Source organism: Hylobates moloch, unplaced genomic scaffold (assembly GCF_009828535.3).
Source record: "Hylobates moloch isolate HMO894 unplaced genomic scaffold, HMol_V3 SCAFFOLD_5, whole genome shotgun sequence".
NCBI lineage: Eukaryota > Metazoa > Chordata > Mammalia > Primates > Hylobatidae > Hylobates > Hylobates moloch.
Window position 1 is genome coordinate 44,166,807 of NW_026652280.1, and position 27,691 is coordinate 44,194,497.

The 27,691-nt window shown below is 42.6% G+C and overlaps 1 protein-coding gene across 9 annotated transcripts; it reads left to right on the forward strand.

Annotated features, from left to right (window-relative positions):
- Positions 1-482: 482 nt before the first annotated feature.
- Positions 483-27,691, forward strand: INO80C (INO80 complex subunit C). Of its 9 annotated transcripts, none has more exons than XM_032152508.2 (7): positions 483-934; positions 9,260-9,313; positions 11,207-11,260; positions 18,059-18,169; positions 19,215-19,326; positions 20,274-20,341; positions 27,288-27,691. In XM_032152508.2, the coding sequence occupies exons 1-7, from the start codon at positions 779-781 to the stop codon at positions 27,417-27,419; spliced, it is 687 nt and encodes a 228-aa protein (XP_032008399.1). In that variant the 5' UTR covers positions 483-778; the 3' UTR covers positions 27,420-27,691. The 9 variants fall into 9 exon arrangements, with proteins under 9 accessions (XP_032008399.1, XP_032008398.1, XP_058294420.1 ...); XM_058438436.1 differs by lacking the exon at positions 483-934 and adding an exon at positions 2,367-7,977; XM_058438441.1 differs by lacking the exons at positions 483-934; positions 9,260-9,313; positions 11,207-11,260 and adding exons at positions 1,189-1,357; positions 1,769-1,876.

Consider the following 27,691-nt stretch of genomic DNA (forward strand, 5'->3'; position numbering starts at 1 on the left):
GGAGGTCGAGGCGGGCAGATCACCTGAGGTCGGGAGCTCGAGATCAGCCTGACCAACATGGAGAAACCCCGTCTCTACTAAAAATACAAAATTAGCCGGACATGGTGGCACATGCCTGTGATCCCAGCTACTCGGGAGGCTGAGGCAGGAGAATCGCTTGAACCCGGGAGGCGGAGGTTGCAGTGAGCCAAGGTCGCGCCATTGCACTCCAGCCTGGGCAACAAGAGCGAAATTCCGTCTCAAACAAAAGAAAAAAAAAAAGAGAGAGAGATTAAGAACCACTCTACCCTTCATGTCCATTTGGGCACTATTTATATACAAACCTTTTCCGCGGGGGAAGGCAGGGAGGGACAGAGGAGGAAGCCAGTAGCTTGGCGGTCTACTGAGAACGACCCCAGCTTTACGCTTACAAACATCAAAAGTAATCACTCTTCTATGTGAGAAAAGACAACACGCTCATTAATTTTTTAAAACGTAGTTACTTAAAAAAAATTGGGAGATTTTCTATTCCTCTATCAATGGGGATTTCCAGGCACGTGCCCCACCCAAGGCCCACGCCCAGAGCGCCCCAGTGGCAGGACAACGCCCGCTGACATCTTCCCGTCCCGACGGCACAGGCTGCTCCGAGCTCCGCCTTTTAGATTGCACCGAGAGAAGCCAGCTACAGCTTGGAGTCCAGGCCGGGTTTTCAAGCATCAAGACGGAAGTAACAGCGGAAAGGAAGTTCCAGGGCCCGCGCTGGGAAAGAGGTGGGGGGACCAGGGGAAGACTCAGTGCGATGGCGGCGCAAATTCCAATTGTGGCCACCACTTCCACTCCCGGAATAGTCCGGAACAGCAAGAAGAGGCCGGCCAGCCCTTCCCACAATGGCAGCAGCGGCGGGGGCTATGGCGCCAGTAAGAAGAAAAAAGCGTCCGCTTCCAGCTTTGCGCAGGTACGCAGTCGTGCTCCCAGCCTGCGCGTGCGCGTCGCGGAACGGGACTTGGTGGGGCGGAGCCGAGCCGGGGCGCGTGCGCAATGTGGGGCGCTGCGCGTGCGGTCTCCGGTGGGGTTGAAAGACGCTGTCCCAAGGAGTGAATGACTACTCTTTCCCTTCGTTTGGACACACGGGCTTACAACGCCTTGTGTTGTAAGGAGAGAAGAAGAAGTAGGGAGGTTATTACTGACTTAGTATTAATAGAAGGACTGCCTCTTCCCCTCGAGGTCGCCTTTAGCATGAGGTTCAGGACTAATGAGTGTCAGTCGTTCAGAAATTTGCATGTCTTCCCCTCGTCCATTTTGCAGACATCTACCCAGTGTCTTTGAGGCGCATAGCTCTCTAATGTCCTGCATGGATGAATACAAGATGTATTGATAAGTATGCTTTCTCTCATCCTGAGAAAAGTGCTTTTTTGACCCTGGGTTTCCCAATCCTAAGGCGGGTTTGGTCTTAACTCATGGGCTTGTTAAGGTTATGAAGTAATGAGTGTAAAGCACTGAGCTCAGCGCCTGGCTCAGACGTCAGGGCCTCTGAACAGTCTAGGCTCCGTAATTCCAGCAATGAATTTTCAGCAGGGAGTGGCTTGATTAGTGTTTCCTCTGGCTCCTGCATTTTATTCAAAGCAAAAAAGCAGAGATAGAGTGTGTTACTTTGTGCTCCTCAGCATATGGTGTGACACCGTTCACCCAGCCAGTCAGTGGCTGTTCTAGAAATCTTCTTGTTCCTTCTTCTGTAGGTGATTGGTAGTGCTTTTTTTTTAACCTTTTAATATTAAATACTTTGCTATAGCAAGATTTACACACGGTACAATGCACAAATTTTCAAGAATACTGGCTCAACCACAGATCTTCAAGAATCCTGGCTCACGCCTGTATCCCAGCACTTTGAGAGGCCAAGGTGAGAGGATTGCTTGAGACAGGAGTTCGAGACCTGCTCCCCAACCCCCATCCAAATTTACAAATAGCTGGGCGTGATGGTGCACGCCTTTAGTCCCAACTACAAGAGCATCACTTAAGCCCAAGATTTCAAGGTTACAACGAGCTATGATCGTGCCATTGCAGTCCAGCCTGGGCAACAGAGTGAGACCCTATCGCAAAAAAAACAAAACAAAACAAAACTACAGATCCAGTGCCCTTTTATATTTGTATACACCTATGGCCACTGCCTGGATCAAGATGGCATTTCTAAGAGCAGGTGACCTTTTCCTGTCAGTACTGTCTTTCCTTCCTAACAGTTACCCACTATTCGGCCACCCTTCACAATAGACTCACTTTGGGTTGGAGCATAGTATAAATGGAATAATACAGGACAATAGGGAACATATTCTTTTGCATCTGTCTAGGTTCCTTTTTGAGACAATGTTTTTGAGAGTCATTTAGTACATCTGTTGCATTGTATAAACATACATCTGATGAATATTTGAACGTTTACAGTTTTTGGCTTTGTGCAGAAGCTGCTCTGAACATTCTTGTACAAGTCTTTGTGTAGATGCTTTCATTTCTCCTGAGAAGTAGTGGAATTGCTGAGTCAGAAGGTAGGCATACATTTAACTCAGAAACTGTTAAACAGTATTTCTCAAAGTAGTTGGACTGTTTTTGCATTCTTACCAGCAAAGTATGAGAGTGCCAGTTGCTCGAAATCCTCAACAATACAGAGTATTGTCAGTCTTTCATTGTCAGTCTTTAACCTTTAGCCGTTTTGTTGTGTAGTAGTATCTCCTTGTTTTAATTTGTTTCTCTGATGACTAATGATATCAATCACTTTTCATGAGCTTTTTGGACATTCCAGATCTTTTGTGGAGTGCCTAATTATTTTTTCTAATTGGCTTTTTTAAAAAAAAATTATATTGATGTGTAGAAGTTCATTACATTATCTTTCTTGACTAGACTCCTTTGCCAGATGTATGCATTGTGAGTAATTGCTCCCAGTCTGCGACTGGTGCATTTTGATAACCAGTTGTGCCAGGACCAAGGAGTGTCACTAGGACATATGGAGAGGAATAATTGTTTTGACCCCAAAGGGAGTATTGATCAACTTCCACTACCACAAGCTTCTGAAAGTGGTCAAATGCCTTCAGGAGACTGGAAATTCCCAGTAATCCAATATGGTGGAAATCTTAACTCTGTATTCCCTGTGGCCCTTTTTTGTATCCAAGCAGCAGCCTCAGGAGAAGCTGGAAAGGGCAGAGCATTTCCTGAAATAGTTCCTTCTTTTGTCCTGACTCTCCTTTTCCCAACTGATATTTAACTAAAGAAGACAGGGTCTTCTTCTGTCACCCAGGCTGGAGGACAGTGGCACAATCATGGCTCACTGCAGCCTCGACCTCCTGGCTCAGTGGATCCTCCCACCTCAGCCTCCCAAGTAGCTGGGACATTGTATTTTTGGTAGAGGTGGAATTTCACCACATAACCCAAGCTGGTCTCAAACTGCTGGGGTCAAGCAATCTGCCCACATTGGCCTCCCAAAGTTTAGGGATTACAGGCGTGAGCCACCATGCCCAGTTGTCTTAGATTTTTGCCTTGCTGTCATCCTTTCATTCTAGTTCCCTTTTCACAGCGTATAGGAAATAAGCAGGCATAAGCACAGTACCCCTGAGGGCTGCCGGGAATCTTCTTGAGGTCACCCTCATCTGTGTCACTTGCTCAACCTTTCTGTTCTGTTTCAGTTCAGTTCAAGTAGCAGTAATTTATTGTACTGTTTCTGTTCCATCCCCAGCAGTATGCTTAAGACATTTCAAAGGATTATAGCTTGTCCCCACACTACCAAAAACATCCCAGGAGAGAATGACGTACATACATTGTATTTAGTTTTCTACTGCTGCCATTACAAATTATCACAAATTTAGTGGCTTAAATAACACTCATTTAGTAGCTCATGGTTCCGTAGATCAGAAGTGCTGACACAATGCGACTGGGTTGACTCTTTGCTCCGGGTATCGCAAAGCTGAAATCAAAGTGTTGGCCGAGTTCTTGTCTGAAGGCTCTGGGGAGAAATTTGCATGCAGGTGAATTCAGGTTGTTGGCAGAATTCTGTTCTTTTGGGGCGGCAGGACTGCGGGGCCCCTGTCTTCTTGCGGCTGTCAGCTGCTGCCTGTGTTCCTTGCCACACGGCCTTTTCCATTTTCAGAGCCAGCTATGGAGAATCTCCCTTGTGTCCAGTTCTTCTCATGCTTCAGATATTTCAGACTTCTTTTATTGTTGACCCCTGGACTCAGATTTAAAAGATTTATGTGATTAGGCAGGCCTACTTGGATAATCGCCTTTTTAAAAGTCAGCTGATTTGAGACCTTAATTGCATCTGCAAAACCCCTTTGTAGCTGCACCTAGATTAGTGTTTGCTTGAATAACTCGGAGAAGTTGTGTGCACACCAGGGGCAGAGTACTTGCAAGGTGGCAGGGGTGTACTGGAATTCTACCTATCACACAAATGAAACCATTAGGAAGATACAGTAATGTCTAACCTTGAGCCAAAGCTACTTGTATGTAATTATAAGTGTTGGTGCCCTATTGTGGTGAGACACAGGAGGATGATTCCTCAGTGCTGGTGATGGTACTCAAAGGAGAGGTAGGGAAGCAGAGGGACTTGAAGTTGGCTTGGTGAGGTTTGCTGGAGAAGGCATTCCAGGCTCAGAGCTGTGCTTATTGTGAGGTTAACCCAGGTTGCCCAAGGTTTCCTTAGTGGGGAAGTGAGTGTTTTTCTATAAATGATTGTATGTCTTGAGTTAGAAGAGACTTTATAGGTCTTTCATCACCTAAATTTCCCTACATCAGTAATTTTAGCTATTTTGATTCTTAAATAAAGGCAAAGTATGTAAAACTTTGATGGAATTTTAAAATTTACAAAGCACATTTACATGTAGGACATTAGAGTGCTTTTTGAGATTGTTAAAGATAACTTGAATTATCATGGATTCTTAAGGTGGGTTTAACTTTCCTGAAATATGCTTGCTGTTTCTAAAGTAAAATTGAGTGCTTAGTTGAAATTTAAAGAAGTTTAGAAATTCAGATGCTTAGAAGTCCTGAGGAGTTGAAGAGAATATTTTTCATCTAAAAGTATTCTGAGGAAAGCATTTATAGAAGCCTTCTTTCCATCAGTGTTAGGAAATACTATTAAATAATTTAGTGGTACAAAAACAACTTTGTTTTATCATTTCATTAAGATGGCTCTCTCTAGTTCAGCAGAAATTACTACTAATGTTCATGCTTGCTAAGGGGTGGTACAAATCATCTTAGAATCACAATTCTGTGGATTTATATTTTCAGTATAACAGTTGTTGATTGATAATGTTATGAAAGTGCAGTCTTCCATTCACTCTGGTTGTTACTTTGAAGGGATTAATTTTGGTGGGTTTGGGAACAGATAACTGTTAAAGTGAAAGGAATAAGGATAAATAATAGTAATTAATATTTATCAAGCATTTACTATGTGCCAGGCACTGTTCTAAGTACTTTCTAAGTACTATGTCATTTAATCCTCCAAACGACCCTCTGTGAATTGATCACTTCATTTTACAGATAAAAACGCCAAGGGCATAGAGAGGCTGTGTAACTTGCCCAAGGTCACACAGTGTTAGTGTCGGGATTTGAACCCAGGCATGCCATCCAGAGTCTACATTCTTTTTTCTTAACTGCCTCTCTTGATAACACTCTGTTACTTTGTATATTAGAAGATTATTAATTAGATCTCTGGTATAACCAAATTCATGGTGCAGAGAAATGCTTTTGGGAACAGTTTTACTGGATCAATATAGGGCAATTTAGGCTTTTCAAATGTGTATTAAAGTTGATAAAATGTACTGAGAAATCTAATTAACCTATAGACTGAGAGTTACTTAATAGGCTTTTCATTTGTGAAGCAGCTACTAAAACATCTAAAGTGGAGAGGCAGTAGTTGCATCTTTAGAAGGATAGCGCAGATGATGAGAGAATCTTCTGTAATTGGAGGGACAGCCAGAGAATGCTGGACTGATTTGGTTTATTCATTGAAAAAATAATCATCCTACTATTCAACTTTTGTAAAACACAAAAGCAAAAAATCAACAAATCCTGATAATTTTAAGTCTTAAAAGTTATTCTTTTCTATTTTTAAAATTACCTTTTTTTCATTTTTAAAATTGACATAAAAAGTCACCCAATCTCCTTCCCCAACAACTATTATAATTTGTGTTTTCTACATGTAGATATAGTTTTTCATCATTATATTTGTTATGTAGCATTACATGCCCCATTTTTCACTTAGCATTATTTTGTGAACATTTCTGTATGTTGATAGTCTTCTCAATTAGACTTTTAAAAGTCAAATAGTCTTTTATGACTATTGACTGCATTATATTCCAAGGAATTAACTACTCATATTTAATTGACTTTATTATTGGATATTTAGGTTGCATTTTGAATTTTTGCTGTTTTAAGTAACCCTATAGTAACCTTGCAGTTTTAGACCAGGGTCAGCTATTTGCATCTATAATTCTGTGACATAGATATAACTTGACATTTGACTTTTCAGTAATAAGACAGGATATTTTTCTCCTTTCTTTATAACCACAGACGGAATGTCCAAATTATCCTTTAGTCTGATTCAGAGTCAAGCACACTACTGTCTGGAGAGATGAAGCCATTGATTTGGGTTCTTCAATTGGGCAGAACAGAGCAGGGCGAGACCCAGGCTTTGTGAACTCCAGTCTGTTAGCCATAGGCGTGTGTTTCCTGAGTAGCAGGCTGGGTTTCTCTTCCCTGAGACTTACATCAGCTCTGTTAGTGCTGCAAAGAGGGGGCGCCCCTTAGTGCTAGGCATTCCTTCCTCTCCTCTTAGGGTGTTCATATCTTGGGGTGGGACAGTTCATCTTGTAAAGTCCTTAGTGATAATAGTGCTTTAGTAATATGGAAATGATGCATCATTTTAATTTTATCTTATTGCATCCAAGCCTCACACACTTGATCTTCCCTTTGACTAAAGGTCTGTCTCCCTCTCATCCTGTTGTTAGTAGACACAGGAGTCTCAGCTTGGCTAAGCTGAGCAGAAGTGAAGGGTAAGCGTGTAGTAATGTGGGGATCGGGGGAGAGGAAAGTGAAGCATAAAACCAGCTCTGGCCTGGGCCAGGGTGTCTCTGGTTAGAGAAGGAAGAGAGCCTGCCACAATCTCAGAAGCAGGAGGCAGCACTGGTATGATGTGGCTCAGTTCACTCCAGGGTGGCTTCCTTTCTCTGCCCTCTCTTCAGCCTGACTTCCCAGTGGGGGTCTGGCAGAGGATGGAGTGAGCAAGCCGGCAGGAGGGGTCCCTTTCAAAAACCAGTGCTTCCGTGTGTCATTTTCATCCTCTTCTTGACTATTCTCTAGCTTGCTGCCTGGAATGGCTGACTTAAACCTCTGGTCCTCTCTTCATACCACCCTCTCCTTACTCTCAGCAGATGTGCTTGTCTGCCTGGATCTAACGAGGGCCCCTGTCTGGCATTTTTCTCCCCTGTCTCCCTGGGGCCTTGGAACCAAACACCTATGTCAGAAGAATCCCCTGTATTGCTTTCCTTTCATTGGGCACACAGCAACTTTGAGCTTCCTCACTGGGATTGGGGAAGTGAAATAAACTGAAAAGGAGAAATGCAGTATTTGGCCACGCGCAGTGGCTCACACCTGGAATCCCAGCACCTTGGGAGGCCCGGGTGGGCAGACCACTTGAGTCCAGGAGTTCGAGACCAGTGTGGGCAACATGATGAAACCCTGTCTCTACAAAAATACAAAAGTTAGCCGGGCATAGTAGTGTGCACCTGTAGTCCTAGCTACTCATGAGTGGGGGCTGAGATGAGAAGATGGCTTGAGCCCAGGAGGTTGAGGCTGCAGTGATCTGTGATTGTGCCACTGCACTGCAGCCTGGGTGACAGAGTGAGACCCTATCTCAAAAACAACAACAAAATAATAAAAAAAGAAATGCAGTTTTTGAACATCTCTGGAGTGGAAGAAAAAGCTAACTCCACTGCCTGAGGACAGGACCCTAGGAGCTGGCAGGTATGTGGATGGTTCTGTAATCGCTGTTGGAAGCTTTGGGGACTGCATTTTCCCCTTCCCTTTAGCGTGTCCTTTTTGCTCTTTAACAGTTCAGATTGGTTTTTTCCTCCCGGATGGCAACAGTATTATATCAGTAGTTATATTCTTTATGAGAAACTCAAACAATAAAGTTGAAACTTAAAGCATATCTGACCCCAGGAAATCTCTTTCATAGCCTTTTTACCCTGAACTAGACCTGAAGTTGTCCCTAGTGGGGCTGTTTTTTTTTTCTTTTGACGTGGTGTTTACTGGGTAGCTCTCAGGGTTATCTCTCTTGCTCATTTAATTTAGGCCACTCGTAGGCCCAGTCTCCTGACAGTCCAGGGCATTGAGCAGTCCTGTGGCACACTCTATGAATGGTTAGATGATTGGGAGAATGGTTGCTTTCCTTCTGCTAATGCTGGCGGGTCTCCTTGGACCGGCTCACCCCATGTTCCTTCCAGTGGGCCTGGGCTTTCTCCTTTGCCTTTGTACCACCACCTCCTGAAAGAGCAGATCACTTGTCACCCTTCCTGCCCTGCATGCCAGCTCCACCTTCCTTCTCAGGAACCAGGAGTCATGACCTCTGGCTCATTCGCAGCTGGGTGTGCCTCTTGGGGAGGCTTCACTTGGTCACTGTATTTTTGTTTTTTTAATCATCTAAATATTTCAGTGTGAATTTCTTAAAACCAAAGTCATTCTCTTACATAAGGACAGTTAGGAAAGACCGTGCATGGGGGAAAGATGAATTGAGGGGCAGTCCAGAGAGAAGAGGGGTGTTAACAGAGGAGGGCCCAGATGCCCACATACAGAGGCCCTGGAGAGGAGTGTGGGAAGGTAGTGAGGAGAGATCATTCCGAATTTTATCAAATTCAGGGAGTTAACTCTGATGCAACACTGATATTTAATACACAGACTTTATTCTTGTCCCTTTTCTGGTTCAGAATCCAATCCAGGATCACATGTTGTATTTAGCTGTCATATCTTTTTAGTCTCCTTTAATTGGAACACATCCTTAGCCTTTTTATCTTTTATGACTGATATGGTTTGGCTGTGCCCCTGCCCAAATCTCATCTTGAATTGTAGCTCCCTTAATTCCCATGTGTTGTGGGAGGAACTCAGTGTGATATAACTGAATCATGGGGGCAGTTTCTCCCATTCTGTTCTCATGGTAGTGAATAATCCTCAAAACATCTGATGGTTTTGTAATGGGAAACCCCTTTCACTTGATTCTCATTCTCTCTCTTGCCTGCTGCCATGTAAGACCTGCCTTTCGCCTTCCACCATGATTGTGAGGCCTCCCCAGCCACGTGGAACTGTGAGTCCATTAAATCTCTTTTTCTTTATAATTTACCCAGTCTTGGGTATGTCTTTATCAGCAGCATGAAAATGGACTAATACAATAAATTGTTACCGGTAGAGTGGGTTGCTGCTGTATGTAAAGATACCTGAAAATGTGGAAGCCACTTTGGAACTGGGTAACAGGCAGAGGTTGGAACAGTTTGGAGGGCTCAGAAGAAGACAGGAAAACGTGAGAAAGTTTGGAACCTCCTAGAGACTTGTTGAATGGCTTTGACCAAAATGCTGATAATGATATGGACAATGAAATCCAGGTTGGGGTGGTCTCAGATAGAAATGAGGAATTTGTTGGGAACTAGAGTAAAGGTGGCTGTTGCTATGTTTTAGCAAAGAGACTGACAGCATTTTGCCCCTGCCCTACAGGTTTGTGGAACCTTGAACTTGAGGGAGATGATTTAGGGTATCTGGTGGAAGAAATTTCTAAGCAGCAAAGCATTCAAAAGGTGACTTGGGTACTGTTAAAAGCATTCCGTTTTAAAAGGGAAACAGAGCATAAAAGTTCAGAAAATTTGCAGCCTGACAACGTGATAGAGAATAAAAATCCATTTTCTGAGGAGAAATTCAAGCTGGCTGCAGAAATTTGCATAAGCAATGAGGACCCAAATGTTAATCACCAAGACAATGGGGAAAAGGTCTCTAGGGCATGTCAGAGACCTTTGTGGCAGCCCCTCCCATCACAGGCCCGGCGCCTAGTAGGAAAAAATGGTTTCAGGTGCCTGACCCAGGGACCCCTCTGCTGTGTGCAGCCTACGGACTTGGTGCCCTGTGTTCCAGCCACTCCAGCCATGGCTAAAAGGGGCCAAGGTAGAGCTTGGGCCGCGGCTGCAGAGAGTGCAAGCTCCAAGCCTGGCCAGTTTCCACATAGTGTTGAGCCTTTGGGTGTACAGAAGTCAAGAATTGAGGTTTGGGAACCTCCACCTACATTTCAGAGGATGTATGGAAATGCCTGGATGTCCAGGCCAAAGTTTGCTGCAGGGGCAGGGCCCTTACAGAGAACCTCTGCTAGGACATTGAGGAAGGGAAATGTGGAGTTGAATCCCCCAAACAGAGTCCCCACTGGGGCACTGCCTAGTGGAGCTGTGAGAAGAGAGCCACCATCCTTCAGAGCCCAGAATGGTAGATCCACCAACAGCTTGCACTATGTGCCTGGAAAAGACACAGACACTCAATGCCAGCCTGTGAAAGTAGCCAGGAGGGAAGCTATACGCTGCAAAGCCACAGGGGCAGAGCTGCCCAAGACCATGGGAACCCATGTCTTGCATCAATGTGACTTGGATGTGAGACATGGAGTCAAAGGAGATCATTTTGGAGCTTTAAGATTTGACTGCCCTGCTGGATTTCAGACTTGCATGGGTCCTGTAGCCCCTTTGTTTTGGCCTATTTCTCCTATTTGGAATGGGTGTATTTATCCAATGCCTGTACCCTCATTGTATCTAGGAAGTAACTAACTTGCTTTTGATTTTACAGGCTCATTGGTGGAAGGGACTTGCCTTGTCTCGGATGAGACTTTGGACTGTGGACTTTTGGGTTAATGCTGAAATGAGTTAAGATTTTGAGGGACTGCTGGGAAGGCATGATTGGTTTTGACATGTGAGGACATGAGATTTGGGAGGGGCCGGGGGCGGAATGATACGGTTTGGCTGTGCCCCCATCTAAATCTCATCTTGAATTGTAGCTCCCCAAATTCCCACATGTTGTGGGAGGAACCTGGTGGGATACAATTGAATCATGGGGGCATTTTCCCCATGCTGTTCTCATGGTAGTGAATAACTCTCAGGAAATCTGATGGTTTTATAAGGGGAAACCCCTTTCACTTGGCTTTCATTCTCTCTCTTGCCTGCTGCCACGTAAGACGTGCCTTTTGCCTTCCGCCATGATTGTGAGGCCTCCCCAGCCGCGTGGAAATGTGAGTCCATTAAACCTCTTTTTCTTTATAATTTACCCAGTCTTAGGTATGTCTGTATCAGCAGCATGAAAATGGACTAACACAATGACCTTGACACTTGGAGAGTACTGGCCACTTATTTTCTAGAATATTCCTCAATTTGGGCGTGTCTGATATTTCTTCATGGTTAGATTTGAGTTATATATTTTTGGCAAAAATAGAGAAGTAATGCTATCTTCTCAGTGCATCCTGTTGTGGCACTTGATGTCAAATTACTAATGATGTTAGATTAGAGCACTTAGTAAGGTGGTATCTGCCAGGTTTCTCCAATGTAAAGTTATTCTTTTCATGTTGTATTGAAGTATCTTGTGGGAAGATACTTTGAGACTATAAATAGCCTATTTTATTTCATACTTTGCCAGTGACTTTTAATATCCATTGATAGCTTTTGCTCGAAATAGTTACTATTGTGGTGGTTGACAAGTAGTGATTTCCTAATTTGAATCTTCATTACTTTTAGATTTATTAATTAGAATCCTATTGTGAGCAACAGCTTTCTCTTCTCTTCCATTCATTTCTTTTTTTCTATTTAAATTTTTTTTTTTAAGAAATGGGGTATTGCTATGTTGCCTGGGCTGGAGTGCAGTGGCTATTGCCAGACGCAATCATAGCACAGTACAGCCTCCTGGGTTCAAGTGATCCTCCGTTCTCAGCCTCCCAAGTAACCAGAACTACAACAGGCCATTTTTTCGTTTTTTAAAATCAGTATTTATGTCATGGATTTTTATTTTATTATATGGGTTATAATCCACTACTAGCTTTATTCATTCCTTCTTTTATAAGTTTATCTGTAGTAGCTTTACTGAGATATGATTCACATACTATAAAATTCACCCTTTTAAAGTGTATAATTTAGTGGTTTATAGTATATTCACTGAGTTGTGCAACCCTCACAATATCCTATCTAATTTTAGGATATTCCTATTACCTCAAAGAGAAATTCATTACCCATAAACAGTCACTTCCCATTCCCCCGTTCTGCCAGCCCCTGGCAACCACTGATCTACTTTCTGTCTCTGAATGTGACTGCGTATCTCATATAAATGGAATTATATAATATGTGGCCTTTTGTGTCTGGCTTCTTTTTGTTAGTGTAATTTTTTTCAAGATTTATCCATGACAGAGCATGAATCAGAATGCCATTTCTTTTTGTGATTGAATAATATTACATTTTATGGACATACTACATTTTGTGTTTTATTTTTTATTTCTTTTAGAGACAGGGGCTCACTCTGCTGCCCATGCTAGAAGGCAGTGGCACAATCATAGCATACTGTAACCTTGAACTCCTGAACTTGCCTCAGCCTCTGGAGTAGCTAGGACTACAGGCACGTGCCACCACAACTGGTTAATTTTTTATTTTATTTTTTGTAGAGACAGGGTCTTGCCATGTTGCCTAGGCCACTTTTGAACTCTTGGCCTCAAGCAGTCTCCTGCCTCAGCCTCCCAAAGTGTTGGGATTACAGGCATGAGTTCCTGTGCTTGGCCCTGCCATATTTTATCTCTTCATCAGCTGATGGACATTTAGGTTGTTTATGCCTTTTGGCAATTATGAATAATGCTGCTATGAATATTTGTGTACAAGTTTTTGCATGGACATATGTTTTTCATTCTCTTTGAGTGTATACCTAGAAGTTAAATTATTGGGTCATATGATAATTCTGTGGTTAACATTTTGAGGAACTACCCAATTGTTTTTTTTTAAATGGTGTTTTTGCACCATTTTACGTTCTTACCAGCAATGTATGAGGGTTCCAGTTTCTTCACATCTTTGCCAATATGTGTTATTGTCTTCTATTGTAACCATCCTAGTGAGTGTGCATTGGAATTTCATTGTGATTTTGATTTGCATTTCCCTAATGACTAGTGATGTTGAGCATCTTTTCACGTGCTTACTGGCTGTTTGTATATCTACTTTGAAGAAATTCTTTGCCCTTTTAAAAATTGAATTGTCTTTTTGTTTTTGAGTTGTAGAGTTCTTCATATATTCTGGATTTATATATATACTGGTTTATTGCTTAAGTTTTTGAGATTGGTCCAGTAGGAGCCTCTTCAAACTGGCTCCCATGTCCTTTAGTATGCCCCTATCATTTTTTGGGTGCTGTTATGGACTGAGTTTTGGTATCCCCATATATTTTGTCCTGACCCCTAGTATACCTCAGTTACATTCTGGAGATAGGGACTTCAGGGAGGTAATTAAGATTAAATGAGGTCGTCTGGGTGGGCCCTAATCCCGGATGACTGGTGCCCTTATAAGAAGAGGGAGGGACTCCAGGGGTGCACACAGCCTCAGGAGAAACAAAACTTGTAAACACCTTGTTCTTGGACTTCTAGCCTCCAGAACTGGAGAAAATAAATTTCTATCGTATAAGCCACCCCATCTATGGTACTCTGTTATGGCACCCTGAATAAACTGACACAAGTGCTTTCTTTCTGACACCACAAGATGTTCTAGTCTTATACTTTCCTGCTCCAGCCCTAGAGTCAGCCATCTCTTCATGGATCACTGGTTCTTAGAGAATAATACACTTGTCTCTCAGTATATGTGGTGAATTGGTTCCAGGACCTCCTATGGATACCAAAATCCATGGAACCTCATGTTCCTGATATAAAGTAGCATAGTGTTTGCATATAATTTGTACATATCCTCCTGTATACTTCAACCATGTCTAGATTACTTATAATAGCTAATGCAACGTAAATGCCATGTAAATAGTTGTTATATTGTACAGTTTAGGGAATAATGACAAGGAAAAAAGTTTGTACGTGTTTAGTCAAGATGCATTTTTCCCCCACCAAATGTCTTCTGTCTGTGGTTGGTTGAATCCATGGATGCAGAACCCCTCTATACGGAGGCTGATTGTATTTAGAAAGGACGATCTGAATGTTGCTTTGCCTATTGTTCGTTGTTTCCAGTCTTCTCAGTGGACAGAGCTAGGAAATATATGTGTGTGTGTATACCTGCACTACCCACACCTCTATATGTATTTCTGTAACCATCTGCCTGTATATTGAAAACTGTGAGCTCATATTGATAACCTCTAGTTTCAATCCAATTCCACAGCGCTCATCCTGGCCTTCCCCCTTTTCTTATTTGCTTTTCTACATTTGCTATGTATCTTAGAATACATATAAAGTAGTTTCAGAATTATTAACATGTGCCGCTGTGAGAAACAAACTTACCAACTATGTATGGTTCTTTTTGGCCTTTAACCTTGGATTACATAGTGAAAATACCATATTCATAGTTACTCAGGTTATTTCTCCCTTGCCTCCCCTTCAGTGTGGTTATGTTATTTGAAACACAAGTGAATTTGTGTTTATAGGGTTTTTAAAATTCTATTTTTTATCCCCTGCCCCATCCTTGTTGATTTTATTATTTATTTTTTCAAGTATATGAAACCTTAACATGGTTCAAAAAGTCAAAACTCTACAAAAAGCTATACTCAGAGAAGATTTGCTCTCTTCTATTTCCTTCCCATCTCCCTCTCCATTCCACTGTGTTCCCCTCTGCCCCTGCAGGTAACCACACTCAGTTGTTTCTTTCCAAGTTATCCTTCCTGTGTGTTTGGCCACTGCATCCCAGCCAGAGATGCTTTCTTGTAAGGAGCTTCTGAGCATATACATCTCCAGTGCTGATGCTGGCATTCAGTCATGCCACCCTGTCTTGTTCCTTAACATTGACCAGTTAATCAATGAATCACTCATTATTTGGTACCTACTCTGTGCTAGGCACTGGGTTAGAAGCAGGGACAGAGGCTGAACTATGAAGTAAAGCAGCATGTTTTGAGCCCTCTGTGTATCCTCACGCTCTGAATCTACCCCTCTCTCCTTGTCCCCCTTTCTTCTGATCTGTTGTTCCCTGCCTGTATCATAAAGCGGCTGTTGTTTTGTCTAAACTATCAATCATATATATAATATATACTAGATGTTACTCTTACAAATAGTCAATGCAAAATAACATTGACAGCTGGCTAAAACTGCACAAGGTAATGTTTGTTACCGATTAAATGTGATGGGAGAATCAAATCTTCCTTATCAGACTGGGTCTCCCAGAGTACAGGTACCTGGTAGAAATATGATTACCATAAAGGAAAAAAAAATCATACAAGCAATAGAAGTTAGTTATGTAAAAAAATACTAAATCTAACCTTTGTTGTAAAATTAAAGCTGACATGGACGAATCCCAGTGAAAATAATCTTAGTACAGCATAAATGAAAATGGAAAAATTGGAGACTATTTTTGCTATATAGAAAATGGCTAAATGGATATCGCACCAGAAAAGACAAAATGTAGGAAGGACAGGGAGCAAGAGGCGAGGCTGGAGAGGAGGCCTGAATTTGTTCCTAATCCCAAGGGAAGTAGAAACCACTGGCCAGTTTTAAGTAGCGGAGCATCATCATGCTTGCATTGAAAAGTGTGTCACCGGCTGAGCTGTAGAGAATCGGCTGGAGTAGGCAAGATGTGTACTGCACAGTCCCACCTCTGAATTGTATCGCTCAGGAAGTTACCAGATAAACGCAAAGGACTGTGGGAGGAAGGGAGAGGGGGGTGCGGAGGGAGGGTGGGAGGAAGGAAGAGATAGATCACTGTGGGTACAGATGGTAGTAAAAGGATGAGGAATGGGCAGCCTCTCAGTTCTTACAGTTGACATTTGCACTGAGCTTGGAGGGAAGAAAAGCTAAGAAAGACCTTGGAAGTGGAGAGGATGAGGTGAAGGGGAATCCAGACAGAAGGTGGCGGCCACAGAAGAGAGGGAGCACAGGGCCTTGGCTGGAGCCCCGGCTCAGGTGGAGAGACCTGGAGAGGGGTCAGGGAAGGTGTTTGAGGAGAGAGCACCCAAAGAACTATTGCAGCAATATGAGTGGTTCTGGTCTTCTCCACTCCTCTTCCCCCAACATGAATGAATGTATATATTCATATTCCACCACCACCATACTCTCTTACTAAGATAAGTAAGATTTTCACTTACTAAGTAAGTTGAGCTCCTTATCAGCATGAGGGAACCAGAAAAAGTTGCTAAAATTCCAGCTGAGAGTAGATAAGCTGTGTTTTAGTTAATCATGTAGTGTCTTCCACGTTCCACATGACAACATGATGACTTTTAGCCTTAACTCTTTTTTTGAAGGGTGCATGCAACCACTTTGGAACGTGATTTGGCAGTGACTTGTAAAGTTAAACATACACTTACCCTATAACCCAACCATTCCACTCCTAGGTATTTGCCTAAGAGAAATGAAAACATCACAGAGGCTTTATTTGTAATAGCTGAAGACTGATAATGAACCAAATGTCCACCAAGAGGAAAATGAATAAACAAATTGGGGTGCATCCTTACAATGGAATACTATTGTGTTGAATAGTGTGCAAATACAATGAAACAAACTGATCCACGCAACAACATGGATACATCTCAGAAACTTTTCTTTGTTTTTGAGACGGAGTGGAGTCTCGCTGTTGCCCAGGCTGGAGTGCAGTGGCATGATCTCGGCTCACTGCAACCGCCGCCTCCCAGGTTCAAGTGATTCTCCTGCCTCAGCCTCCCGAGTAGCTGGGTCTACAGGCACATGCCACCATGCTTGGCTAATTTTTGTATTTTTAGTAGAGGTGGAGTTTCACCGTGTTGGCTAAGCTGGTCTCGAACTCCTGACCTCAAGTGATCCAAACACCTCGGCCTCCCAAAGTGCTAGGATTATAGGTGTGAGCCACCATGCCCGGCCACATCTCAGAAACTTTATGCTGAGCAAAAGAATCCAGACACTAGAGTACATGCTGTTAAATGCTGTTTATATGAAGTTCTCAAACAGGCAAAAGTAATGTGGTAGAAATTAGAACAGCGGTTGCCGTTGGGACTGGAAGGTATTCACGAGGACAGGAATTGTACTAGTGTAAACTTTTGGCAAAACTCATGACAACTACATTTAAGATCTGTGTATTTTACTATATGTAAATCACATCTCAATTTTTTAAAAGTTAATTGAAGTCTGGCAAGATGGGAAGTTGTGTTACAGATCAGAAGTGGTTTCTTACTTTGGCTTGTTTTTTCTTTGTGATTGTTAGCTTAAAGGTTTTTTGCTTTAAACCATATTAGCCTCCTTATCAGGGCACTCTCTGGCTGCTGCCAGCTGACCTGTGGCCCTCCAGCTTTTTTTCCGTTTTCCTCCCTTGGAATGCCCATGTCCTGTTGTGCCCCTTAAGCACACCAGCTCCAGTCTGGGTTCTCTGCCCAACTAGACCCTTAAAGGGGCTGGACCTTTGTTGTCTTAAAATATTAAGACAGAATTCATAAGATCAGTGGAAGTCAGAACTGTGTGGTGTCCTGGAGATTACGAGGGCTTTAGAACTGGCCCAACCTAGGTTTGAGTCCAAAAGGCAATCACTATGTGACCTTGAACCTGTTCCCCTGGGCCTCAGTTTTCTTTTCTGTATGCTGGGGATAATAGCACCTACTGTGGAGTGGTTGTCAGAATTAAATGAGCTAACTTGGGTAGGACAGCCCTCCCTGTGCTTGGCACTTAGGGTACCCGGGAAACATAGCAGCTGGGGGTCCTGGCCTGTTTCTCCTGTGGCTTCTGCACAGCAGGTGCTACTCCCCATGTGGTGTGCCCTCCCCTGGGGCAGGCTACCTGCTAGAGCTCTGGGCACACTGTCTTCCCTTGCATGCCCTGTGGCATCATCATATGCCCTGTTGAGTGCAGAGGTGGGGAACTCAGCTGAAAGAAACTGACTTCTTCAAACTATTTTTATTATGTTTTAAGGGTATCAGCATGGAAGCCATGAGTGAGAATAAAATGGTGCCCTCTGAGTTTAGCACAGGACCTGTGGAAAAAGCTGCCAAACCTTTGCCATTTAAGGATCCCAACTTTGTGGTAAGCATCGAAGGTATTAGCTGAATAAACAGCCAAATGCCACACCTCAGCCTCTGATCTTGCTGGGCCTGCAGCCAAGGTGGCACTGGCATTCTCTCCTCCCTCTGTCTCAGTCACCTCCTTCTCCCCCATGGGCAAGATGGGGACAAGAGAAGGGTTCTTTCTGTTGATCTCTCAGTGTGCCATATCCCAAGGATTTGGGTGTCCTTTGTGGATTCATTAAAGGATACTGTTTGGAGGGTGGGACATTTCCATGATGATTGTTCCCCTAACCCTTTCATTGGTCTTACAATCTTAGACAAAGCTTGAAATATTTAGCTAAATGAGAAGTACTTCCTCATTAGTTTCGTAAGGTAAATCCAAGCTGTTGTGCTGTTGAGTAGAACACAGGGTACTCTTCCTTTCATTCTTGAGACTGGTAATAAACTGCAGCAGTTCAGATTATACTGTTAAATTTTTTTTTTAATGGATTAGTTTTGGAAATACAATATTACCAGTGTTTGCAACAGATTTTGGTATTCTTTTCCATTTTATTTTGTCATCTTTATAGGATAAAAAAAAAAAAAAGAGGTACCCAGAAGGCTTGCCATACTGCAACTGGGGCTTTCTCAACTTTTCCAGGATCCCCAGTTTGCATGGCAGAGACTTGCCCCAAGAAGGGAGTTTAGAGATGCAGTCATGGATTTAAATCTGACTTCGTAGTAAATTTATCTTAAAGTATGAAGAAATTCATGAATGAATTCTACAAAGTTAGACCCAATAAAGGCTTTTTTTTTTTTTTTTACGTGCATATAAAGAAGTAGCCTTTTATTTCTACTCCAACACAAACTAACTCAAGTGTTTTGACAATCTGAAAACTTCTTTTTAAAACTAAGATTAACATGTTAATGTATACAGTGAAATACCTTTTAAAAAAAGTCTCGGGTCTAAATGATTGTTGACAGTTGAGAGGTATATTACAGTTATGATTAAGCATAAATGTCAGACGTCGAAATGGTAGTCTCCATTGGTTTTTGTTTCTTCTAATCCATGCCTTCAATTCAAGCACTCTGGCCACGGTGGCGCAGTAGCTGGCAAGAAGAACAGAACCTGGAAGAACCTGAAACAAATCCTCGCTTCTGAAAGGGCATTGCCGTGGCAACTGAACGATCCTAACTGTGAGCTGTCTAGAGCCTTCCATGTGTTTGTAATGTTCAGAGTAGGAACTGTCTTATAACAACCTACATTATTTTATTGTGTTTGCATCATTGTAGGAAATAATTTTTAGCTTGAGAATTTTATAGTGCCATCAGTCTGGGCAGATTATGTGTGTATTTTCTCATAACTGTATCTGTGTTGAGCCTATTTGTTTGCGTTGTCATGGATGTGTGGTTTTTAGGGTCATAGGTCCCGATATGATAATATTGGTGTTTCTACTAGACAAACTTCTTTTTCAAAAGTCTACTCTTAAAATGTGTTTCCAAAAACAAGGTAGCCCAAGTATAATAACAGATTTAGGAGGGTTCCTGACAACCAGCTTAAAGACCAGCTCTTTTACTTTGTGAGCCAGTGTTTAGTAAATACTTCATGCTGCAGTGTGTCCAGATTTATGTAAAACACTGTTATATGTTCTGTTCAGCTTCACTGGAAAGTACAAGTTCAAAGTTCTCACCATCTCCTACTCCACTGTACTTCTTTCATGGGGGTGACTCACATGGGTGACAAGTGAACTAGTCATTCATTTGTCTGGGTGTGGACATGAGGGTGTCAGGATGCTCAGATCCAGTTATTGGCTTGTTTGGCATTTCATCACCATCAGCCCATGTAGTGTGAGATCATGAAAATACCTGGTGGGCAGATGAGCTTTCCGGTGGTTCTGCTGGAATAGAGGGTCCCTGGTGACAGGGTGGGGCTAGATCTGGAGCCTGCACTTGGCCTGTGACATACTGTATTGTTTCTGAGAATCCTCCCCTACTTCTCTAGTTAATCTCCAGAGACTTCTGTGACTACTTAATCACAAAGGAAATTTTCAGGAATATTATCAAATACTATTTTAGAAAAAAAAAGAGAAGGGATTTGAATGTTTTCAGTTCAGTTTAGTTATCTTTTTTTTTTTTTTCCCCAGACTTCAGTATTGATGCTCCTCCATCCTTTAAGCCAGCTAAGAAGTATTCTGATGTTTCAGGTCTGCTTGTGAGTATGATTATATCTCTTATAACATTAAATGGAAAAGATTTCACAGTAATGTCTAATTAGACAAGTGTTGAATATTGACCACAGCTGGTCCTGCCTGGAGCCTGTCTACAGTGATAGGTGATAGGTTCGTGCAGTGTATTCATTGCTGCAAACAGGCATCTGTGGGGGCAGCCTGCGGGGAGGATTGAACCAGAAAGCAGGAGACTCCAGCTTCTCTTCTTTACCTCTGCTAGTTAACTATATGAGATAACATGAAAGAAACTACTATGTATTTCTTTTTTTACTGCTGAAGTTTTAAAAACCTGCATTTTAGATGATGATTGTGTTTACAAAACCATGTTTAAACTTCCCTAAACAGGTGCTTTGGCAAAGGTTGTGACATTCAAACTTATTTTTAAGCATCAGAACCCCTTTTCAAAATGAAATCTTTTACAGAATCCAATATATAACAATATATAACAGCCTGGAGCCCACCTTTCTGCTGTGGTCTCGTGTGGATCTGGCCGCCTGTCTTCCTCCCCACTCCCCACCACAGTGACTGCTCAAGTGCTTCTGGGGAACACAATTCAGAAACTGCCAGCAGAGCTGAAATAGTGGGAAGTGGGCAAGTTGCTAAAGCTCAGGAACCTCAGAACACCCCCATTTCCTTATTTGCAGAAGGTAGAACCTAAGATTCATCTTTTTTTGTTTTGTTTTGTTTTATTAAACAAATGGATGAACTTAGAGATTCTTTTAATTAGCTCTTGCATGTCGGGGTCTTAATCCTTTTTCATCTCATAAATTTGGAAAAATAATTTAAATACTTTACATTTTAATGAAAATATGACTCCAACTTATCTAACAAATTGACCAAATTAATTACGTACAGAGGAGAATTGCCTTCTTTGTTATTATTATGTAATATCCCTGTTTGTCCCTGATAATATTCGTTGTTCTGAAGTCTACTTTGTCTGAAATTAATATCGTTACCCCAGCTTTCTTTCGTTCATGTGTGGATGGTATATCTTTCTTGATCTTTTCACTGTTTTTTTGAGACAGAGTCTCTCTGTGTTGCCCAGGCTAGAGTGCAGTGGTATGCTCTTTGCTCACTCCAGCCTCTACCTCCTGGGTTCAAGCGATTATCCTGCCTCAACCTCCCAGGCTCAGGTGATGCATCTACCTCAGCCTCCCAAGTAACCGGGGCTACAGGTGTGTGCCACCATGCCTGGCTAATTTTTTGTATTTTTTGTAGAGATAGGATTTCACCCTGTTGCCCGGGCCTGGTCTCAAATTCCTGGGCTCAAGTGATCCTCCTGTCTTGGTCTGCCAAAGTGCTGGGATTACAGTTGTGAGCCACTGCACCCAGCCTTGTTCTTCCTTTTTGAATGATATTTTCAAAGAGTATTTTTGAATGACATTTTCAAGTCTGGGCTGACAGTTTTTTCTTTCATCACTTTTAGGATGTCAGTGGTTAAATGTTGTCTTTTTGCTTCCATGGTTTCTGATGAGAAGTTTGATGTAATTCTTACCTTTGTTCATCTCTATGTAATGTTTCTTGTTTGACTGCCTTCAAGATCTTCTCTTCGTCTTTTGTTTTCAGCAGTTTGAATATGACTGGTTATTATCGAGTATGACTCAGGGTATTATTTTTCTGGTATGTATTCTTGATGTGCTCTGAGGTTTTGGATTTGTGGTTTGGTATCTGTCGAGAATTTTGGAAAATTCTTGGCCATTATTTCTTCAAATATTTCTTTTGCCTTGTCTTTTTCCCTTCTTCTAGGATTCCAGTTACACACATGTTAAACTATTTGATAGTGTCCCAAAACTCTTGGATGCTCTGTTCTGGTTTGTTTGCTTTTTAAAACTCTTCTTTCATTGCGGTTCAGTTTGGATGGTATCTACTGATGTGTCTTCAAGTTCTTTACTCACTGTATAGAGTATACCAATGAGTCTATTGGAAGCATTGTTTATCTCTCTAATTGTGTTTTTAACTTCTGGCTTTTCTATTTGATTATTATAATTTTCATGTCTCTGATGAAATAACTTTCTTTTAAATTATTTATTTATTTAGAGATAGAGTCTTGCTCTCTAATCCACACTAGAGTGCGGTGATGTGATCACAGCTCACTACAGCCTCAAACTCCTGGGCTCAAGCGATCCACCTGCTTCAGCCTCCCCGGAAGCTAGGACTACAGGTGTGCGCCACCACACCTGGCTAACTTTTAAATTTTTTTTTTATAGAGAAGGGGTCTTACTGTGTTGCCTAGGCTGGTCCTGAACTCCCGGCCTCAAGCCATCCTCCTGCCTTGGCCTCCCAAAGTGTTGGGATTACCAATGTGAGCCACCATGCCTGACCTGAAATAACTTTCTATCTTGCATGTTGTCTCTCCATTAACTCCATCAACATATTAATTATAGTTATTTTGAATTTCCTGTCTGATAGTTTCAAAACCTACATCATATTCGGGTCTGGTTCTGGTGATTTCCTTGTCTTTTAAGACTACTTAGTCATTAAGTATATATATATATATATATAATATTTTAAGTCCTTGAACACATAATAGCTGCTTTAAAGAAGTATTTATCTGCTATTTCCAACATTTGGTTCATCTTGGCCAGTTTCTATTGACTGCTTTTTTTCTTAACTGTGCGTCACATTTTCCTGTTTCTTTGCATCTGCAAGTTTTTGATTGTGTACTGGACATTGTGGATGATATATCGTAAAACTCTAGATTCTGTTATCTTTCCCTGAAGAGTATTTTTTTCCTGTGGTAGCTCAGTTACTGACTGATCACCTTTGTTAGGACAGGTCTCCAGAAAGCCCGTGATGTTTCCCAAGCTCCTTTAACTTAGTTGCACTTAACTTCTAAGTTTTTTATCCTCTGCCAGTCTTATTGAAGTTTGGTGTTAGGCTTTGTTGTGGTGAGACTAGAATAGACGGTACTCAAGGGTATGATTTTTTTTCCCTAAGCTGTGGCCTTTCTGTTGCCTTAGCTAGGTGCCAGGAGTGTTATAGAGATCTCTCTATTCTGGCTGGGCTGGCACTTCAGCAACTCCTAGCACTGCTCAACCTCTGGATTTTCTGTTTGCCTCTTAACTGCTCTCCAGTAAGACGTATATAGTCTTGCCTTGAACATGCATAGCCCAGCCCATGGTTATGGACTCATGTGGAATCCCAAACTGACTTTTGCCTCCCTTCCAGGGCAGCTGCCTCTTCTGTTACTCAGCTTTGCCAAAAACAGGTGTTTCAGTAGCCCCTGAATCTGAGCCTTGCGTGAGCTCCACCTCTGCCCTACGGTCAGGAAATTGTCACAGGCAGAGAGAGTTTGGATGATCCTGGAACTTACCTTGTGAGCTTCTCTTTTCTCAGGCATTGCACTCTTGTGCTACCTCTTGTCTGTTGCCTGAAAATGGCTACTTCATGTATTTGGCCTGTTGTAATAGTCGTTTATGGCAAGAGAGCTCATCTGGCACCAGTTGTTCTGTTATGACCCAAAGTGGAAATCTCTCCCTGTGTCATTTTGAGTTTCTGGAGGCCACAGTTTATGGCCAGACTTGGAGGGTGGTTCCTCAGAATGTCGGCTTTATCCTTATTGTTTCAGGCAGCTCATCTGCTAGTACAATGGTTTTCACACATTAGGAGTAAGGAGAATCATTATTCCAGGCCCCTTTATGACATTGGCAATGGACTTGTCACATTACACATTACCTAAAACCTCTTGCCCCACTGTATGTAGGAAATAAGAAATTCTGAATAGACAAATAACTCTTCCAGTTCATTAAAGGACAATCCCACAGAAGAATCAGCAAAAAGGATATAAATAGGCAATTGCCAGAGAAGAAATATAGATAACCAATAAGTAGATATTCAGCTTCACTGGTAATTAGGAGAAAGACTCATCAAACAGGGAAGAAATTAAGACATTTGATTATACATTTTGGCACCAAGAAACAGAAATGGGTATCTTCATGCATTGCTGTTTTGAGGTGGGAACATACACTGGTACTGCTTCTTTGGAGGACAATTGGAGCAGTCTGTTGAGAATAAAAAAAAAAAAAAGAAAAAGCCTCTGACCTTGCAATATGCCTTATAGGCAGCTCCCTAGAGAAATAGTGTGCACAAAGAACTTCATGCAGAAATGCTTATGAGAGACCGCATTTGCAAAATGCTGGAAGCAACATCAAGGTCTATCACAGCGGATATTTTCATACTGTTCTTGAGCTCAATGCACAGTAACAACATGGCTAAATTTCCAGGATGTAATGTTGATTGACAGATGCAAAGCAATATAGACAGCATGGTGCCACATATATAAAAATCAACACACACACACACAAATTGGGTTATTTCTCTTGTATGTTTACATATGTGTATAGGGGTAGACGTAAAAAGTCTGGAAAGGTGCCCACTTAGCAGTGGTTTCTCCTGGGGAAGACAGAGGACTTTTGGATGGTAGATGGTAATAAATGAGGACGTTAGTCTTATCTGTAATGTTTTCTTTTAATTTTTTTAGAGGAGAACATGTTCATCTGTTGCTTATATAATTTCAAGTTACATAATTAAAAAGTAAAGCCTAGTTCACATTTACATTGACACACACCTGTTCCTAGCCAGCCATGTGACTATCTCCCCTGTGCCTAGGCATGGCAGCAAGACATGCAGGGTCACACCTGTGTTCAGCACTCGTTACAGAGCTATGAAAAGTGTATTCTGGGTGAGACGGGCAAGCCGTGAATACTGCCTGTCACCCTGCAGCAAGGGGGGCCTGAAGCTGTTTGCTGGCTTCCCTGTGGGAAGTTGGCCTTTGCTTGTTTCACTCGGGCTCAAAGGATGGCATCCAGAGGAGGGTGGACTGTAGGTGTGAAGCTCTTTACTTGTTCAACTCCGGGGTGTCACTTGGCATCCTTCCTTCTATTCAGAATCCTAGATGCTGGCCCCTGGGTCCAGTCCAGTCTGTTCAGGTTTTTGTTGGTGCCACAGGATCTCTGTGTTCTGCACTGTTTATTCAGCAGCGCTCTTGGCAGTGAGGTCTGAACTTGGGCGGGCCGGCTCAGCACAGTTTGCTGGTAGGAGTGAGGCAGCCACAGACATGGAGCTCGGCCGAGGCTGGTTCGTCTATGGAGGCCAGATGGTCCATGCCAGACACACATGCCTGCACTCTGCTCGGAACTGCAGGGCAGCCTCTCCTGCCGGTTAACCTAACTTCCCTCACAGCCAGGATCCCTCAGAAGAGACTTGTCACTGTTTTTCTAATGAAGCCTTTCCTTATATTACTGTCATTAAAGGAAATGTGGTACAGAAAGGTAACATCTAGATCAAGCCAAGGGATCAAAGTTTTATTTTATATAGAGCTATTAGTTAATCTTAGCCTTTTAGGAATAAATCCCATTTCCTAACACGCAGCAGTTAAATACTTAGAGGGGTCCGCAGTGGCAAAATGGAAGACTTTTTAGGGCATGAGAAGCCTATAAATAAGTTCCCGACAGCTTGTTGCTTTTTTTTTGAGTGTTCCCTCCCTTCCTAAATCACAGGATTACTGTGAGTCTAGGTCCACACAAAGGTGATCCACATTAAAGTAGACATCTACACTTGAATAATTGGATGTTATCTGTCTAGACTTTAATAGCATCTTTTATAATTTTTTTAAAGGAGCTCAAAATGACTCACCCTCATGTCTTTTGTTTCAAAATCCGTAGAAGCCCATGTGCTTGGAGGTATATAGTTAGTGAATTATTTTCTCCACTTGGCACATGGGGAACAGAGACCAAGAGAGAATTTTGATATGTCTGGGAAACAAGTTCTCTTTTCTGTGATGGTCCCAGTTGTCTGTTTGTTTATTCATTCATTAATCATTCATTTTGTTATTACAAACCCTGACTGGAGGCCCTCTGTGTACTCTGCGTTGCACTAGGAGCCAGTCTACAATGATAAGCAAACCACAGGGTTCCTGTCTCATGGACCCTCATAGCCTAGACCATCATCAAAGAGTCATGTAGATAATAAACTTTAAAGCAACAGAGATATGCATTCTACTGGAATATTTTTGCTGCTGTGAAAGTGGAGGGTGAGGTTCTGACCTCCTGTGGGGGTACAAATAGGCTTCCCCAGAGGTGTAGTTTTGGGGCCGAGTCCTGAAGAATGAACTGGTGATTACTAAGCAAAGTGGGCCGCAGTTGGGGTCCCCTGCCAAGGAAAGGACAGATGGGGCATGGTAAGAGGGAGGAACTTAGAGGCCGGGGACAGTTGGAATCAGAGAGTGGGGATGTGTGGCTGAGGAGGAGGCTGAGGACAAAGGAAGGCCCAGAGCCGAGGAGCTGCACTGAGGACTTGGGCCTTTGTCCCAAGAGCAGAGGAGCCATTTTGAGAGATTTTATGCCGAGGAATGACATGATCAGAATTGCACGTTGCAAAGAAGATCCTGGCTGCAGTTCTAGGGGAAGGGTGGGTGTGAATGGCCAGTGATGCACTACAGAGTTGCTCAGGGAGGCATGGAAGTGGCGCGGGGGGTGTTGGAGGAGCTGGAAAGGAGCATGCTGGAGGTAAGTGGAGCGCAGCAGGGAGGGGCACATGCCCAGCATGCAGGGCGTCGGCTCCTGCCTTGAGGAGCACAGACCTGGGGCATTTGTTGGAAAGAGGCAGGAGTCTGAAGGCAGGGAGGGATGACCATCATGAATTCAATCTTGGACCTGTTGCAGCCCTTGAGGCACCAACAAGAAGGGTCCCAGAGTCTGATGTGGTTATTCCCCTTCCTCTCGTTCATACCCTGAAGTGTTTCTGGAGTCTGGGAAGGTCAATGAGCCTGTGCCACAGTGAGTGATTTAGTGTTCTTGGTGGCGGAGTAAGACATAATGAAAATATATATCATTTCCAGTGAAATAGAAAAATTTTTAAACTCATACTTGAACTTAAAATATCCCTACCAGCAAAAACTTTCTGCCCTTCCCTGTGCCTCTTTCCACCCAGGCCAACTACACAGACCCCCAGAGCAAACTGCGGTTCAGCACCATTGAAGAGTTTTCCTACATTCGGAGGCTGCCCTCTGACGTTGTCACCGGCTACCTGGCCCTGAGGAAGGCCACGAGCATCGTTCCCTGAGCCCCAGAAAGGGAGATGAAGTGGAAAGCTGTTTCAAAAACAGACTCTGGACTCGTGATTTTGTTTCACGGAAACAAACTCGTTCTGCTGTCAATCTGAAAATGCCAGTGCTGTGCCTTGGAAAAAATGTTTGGCTTTAATTTAAGGGTTTTTTTGAGTGTATGTTTTCCCTCCAAGTGTGATATTTCCTGCTGAATTAAATTATACTTCAGTTGTTGCCTCAAGTAAAGGTGTTTGACAAGAAAATACAGTAAAACCATACTTTTCATTTA

Coding starts and splice junctions, on each gene's coding strand:
- INO80C (XM_032152508.2), top strand. CDS start 779: ATGGCGGCGCAAATTCCAATTGTGGCCACCACTTCCACTCCCGGAATA. Junction 935..9,259: donor CCGCTTCCAGCTTTGCGCAG/GTACGCAGTCGT, acceptor CTGCCATGTAAG/ACCTGCCTTTCGCCTTCCAC. Junction 11,261..18,058: donor CTCCCCAGCCGCGTGGAAAT/GTGAGTCCATTA, acceptor TTATGTTTTAAG/GGTATCAGCATGGAAGCCAT.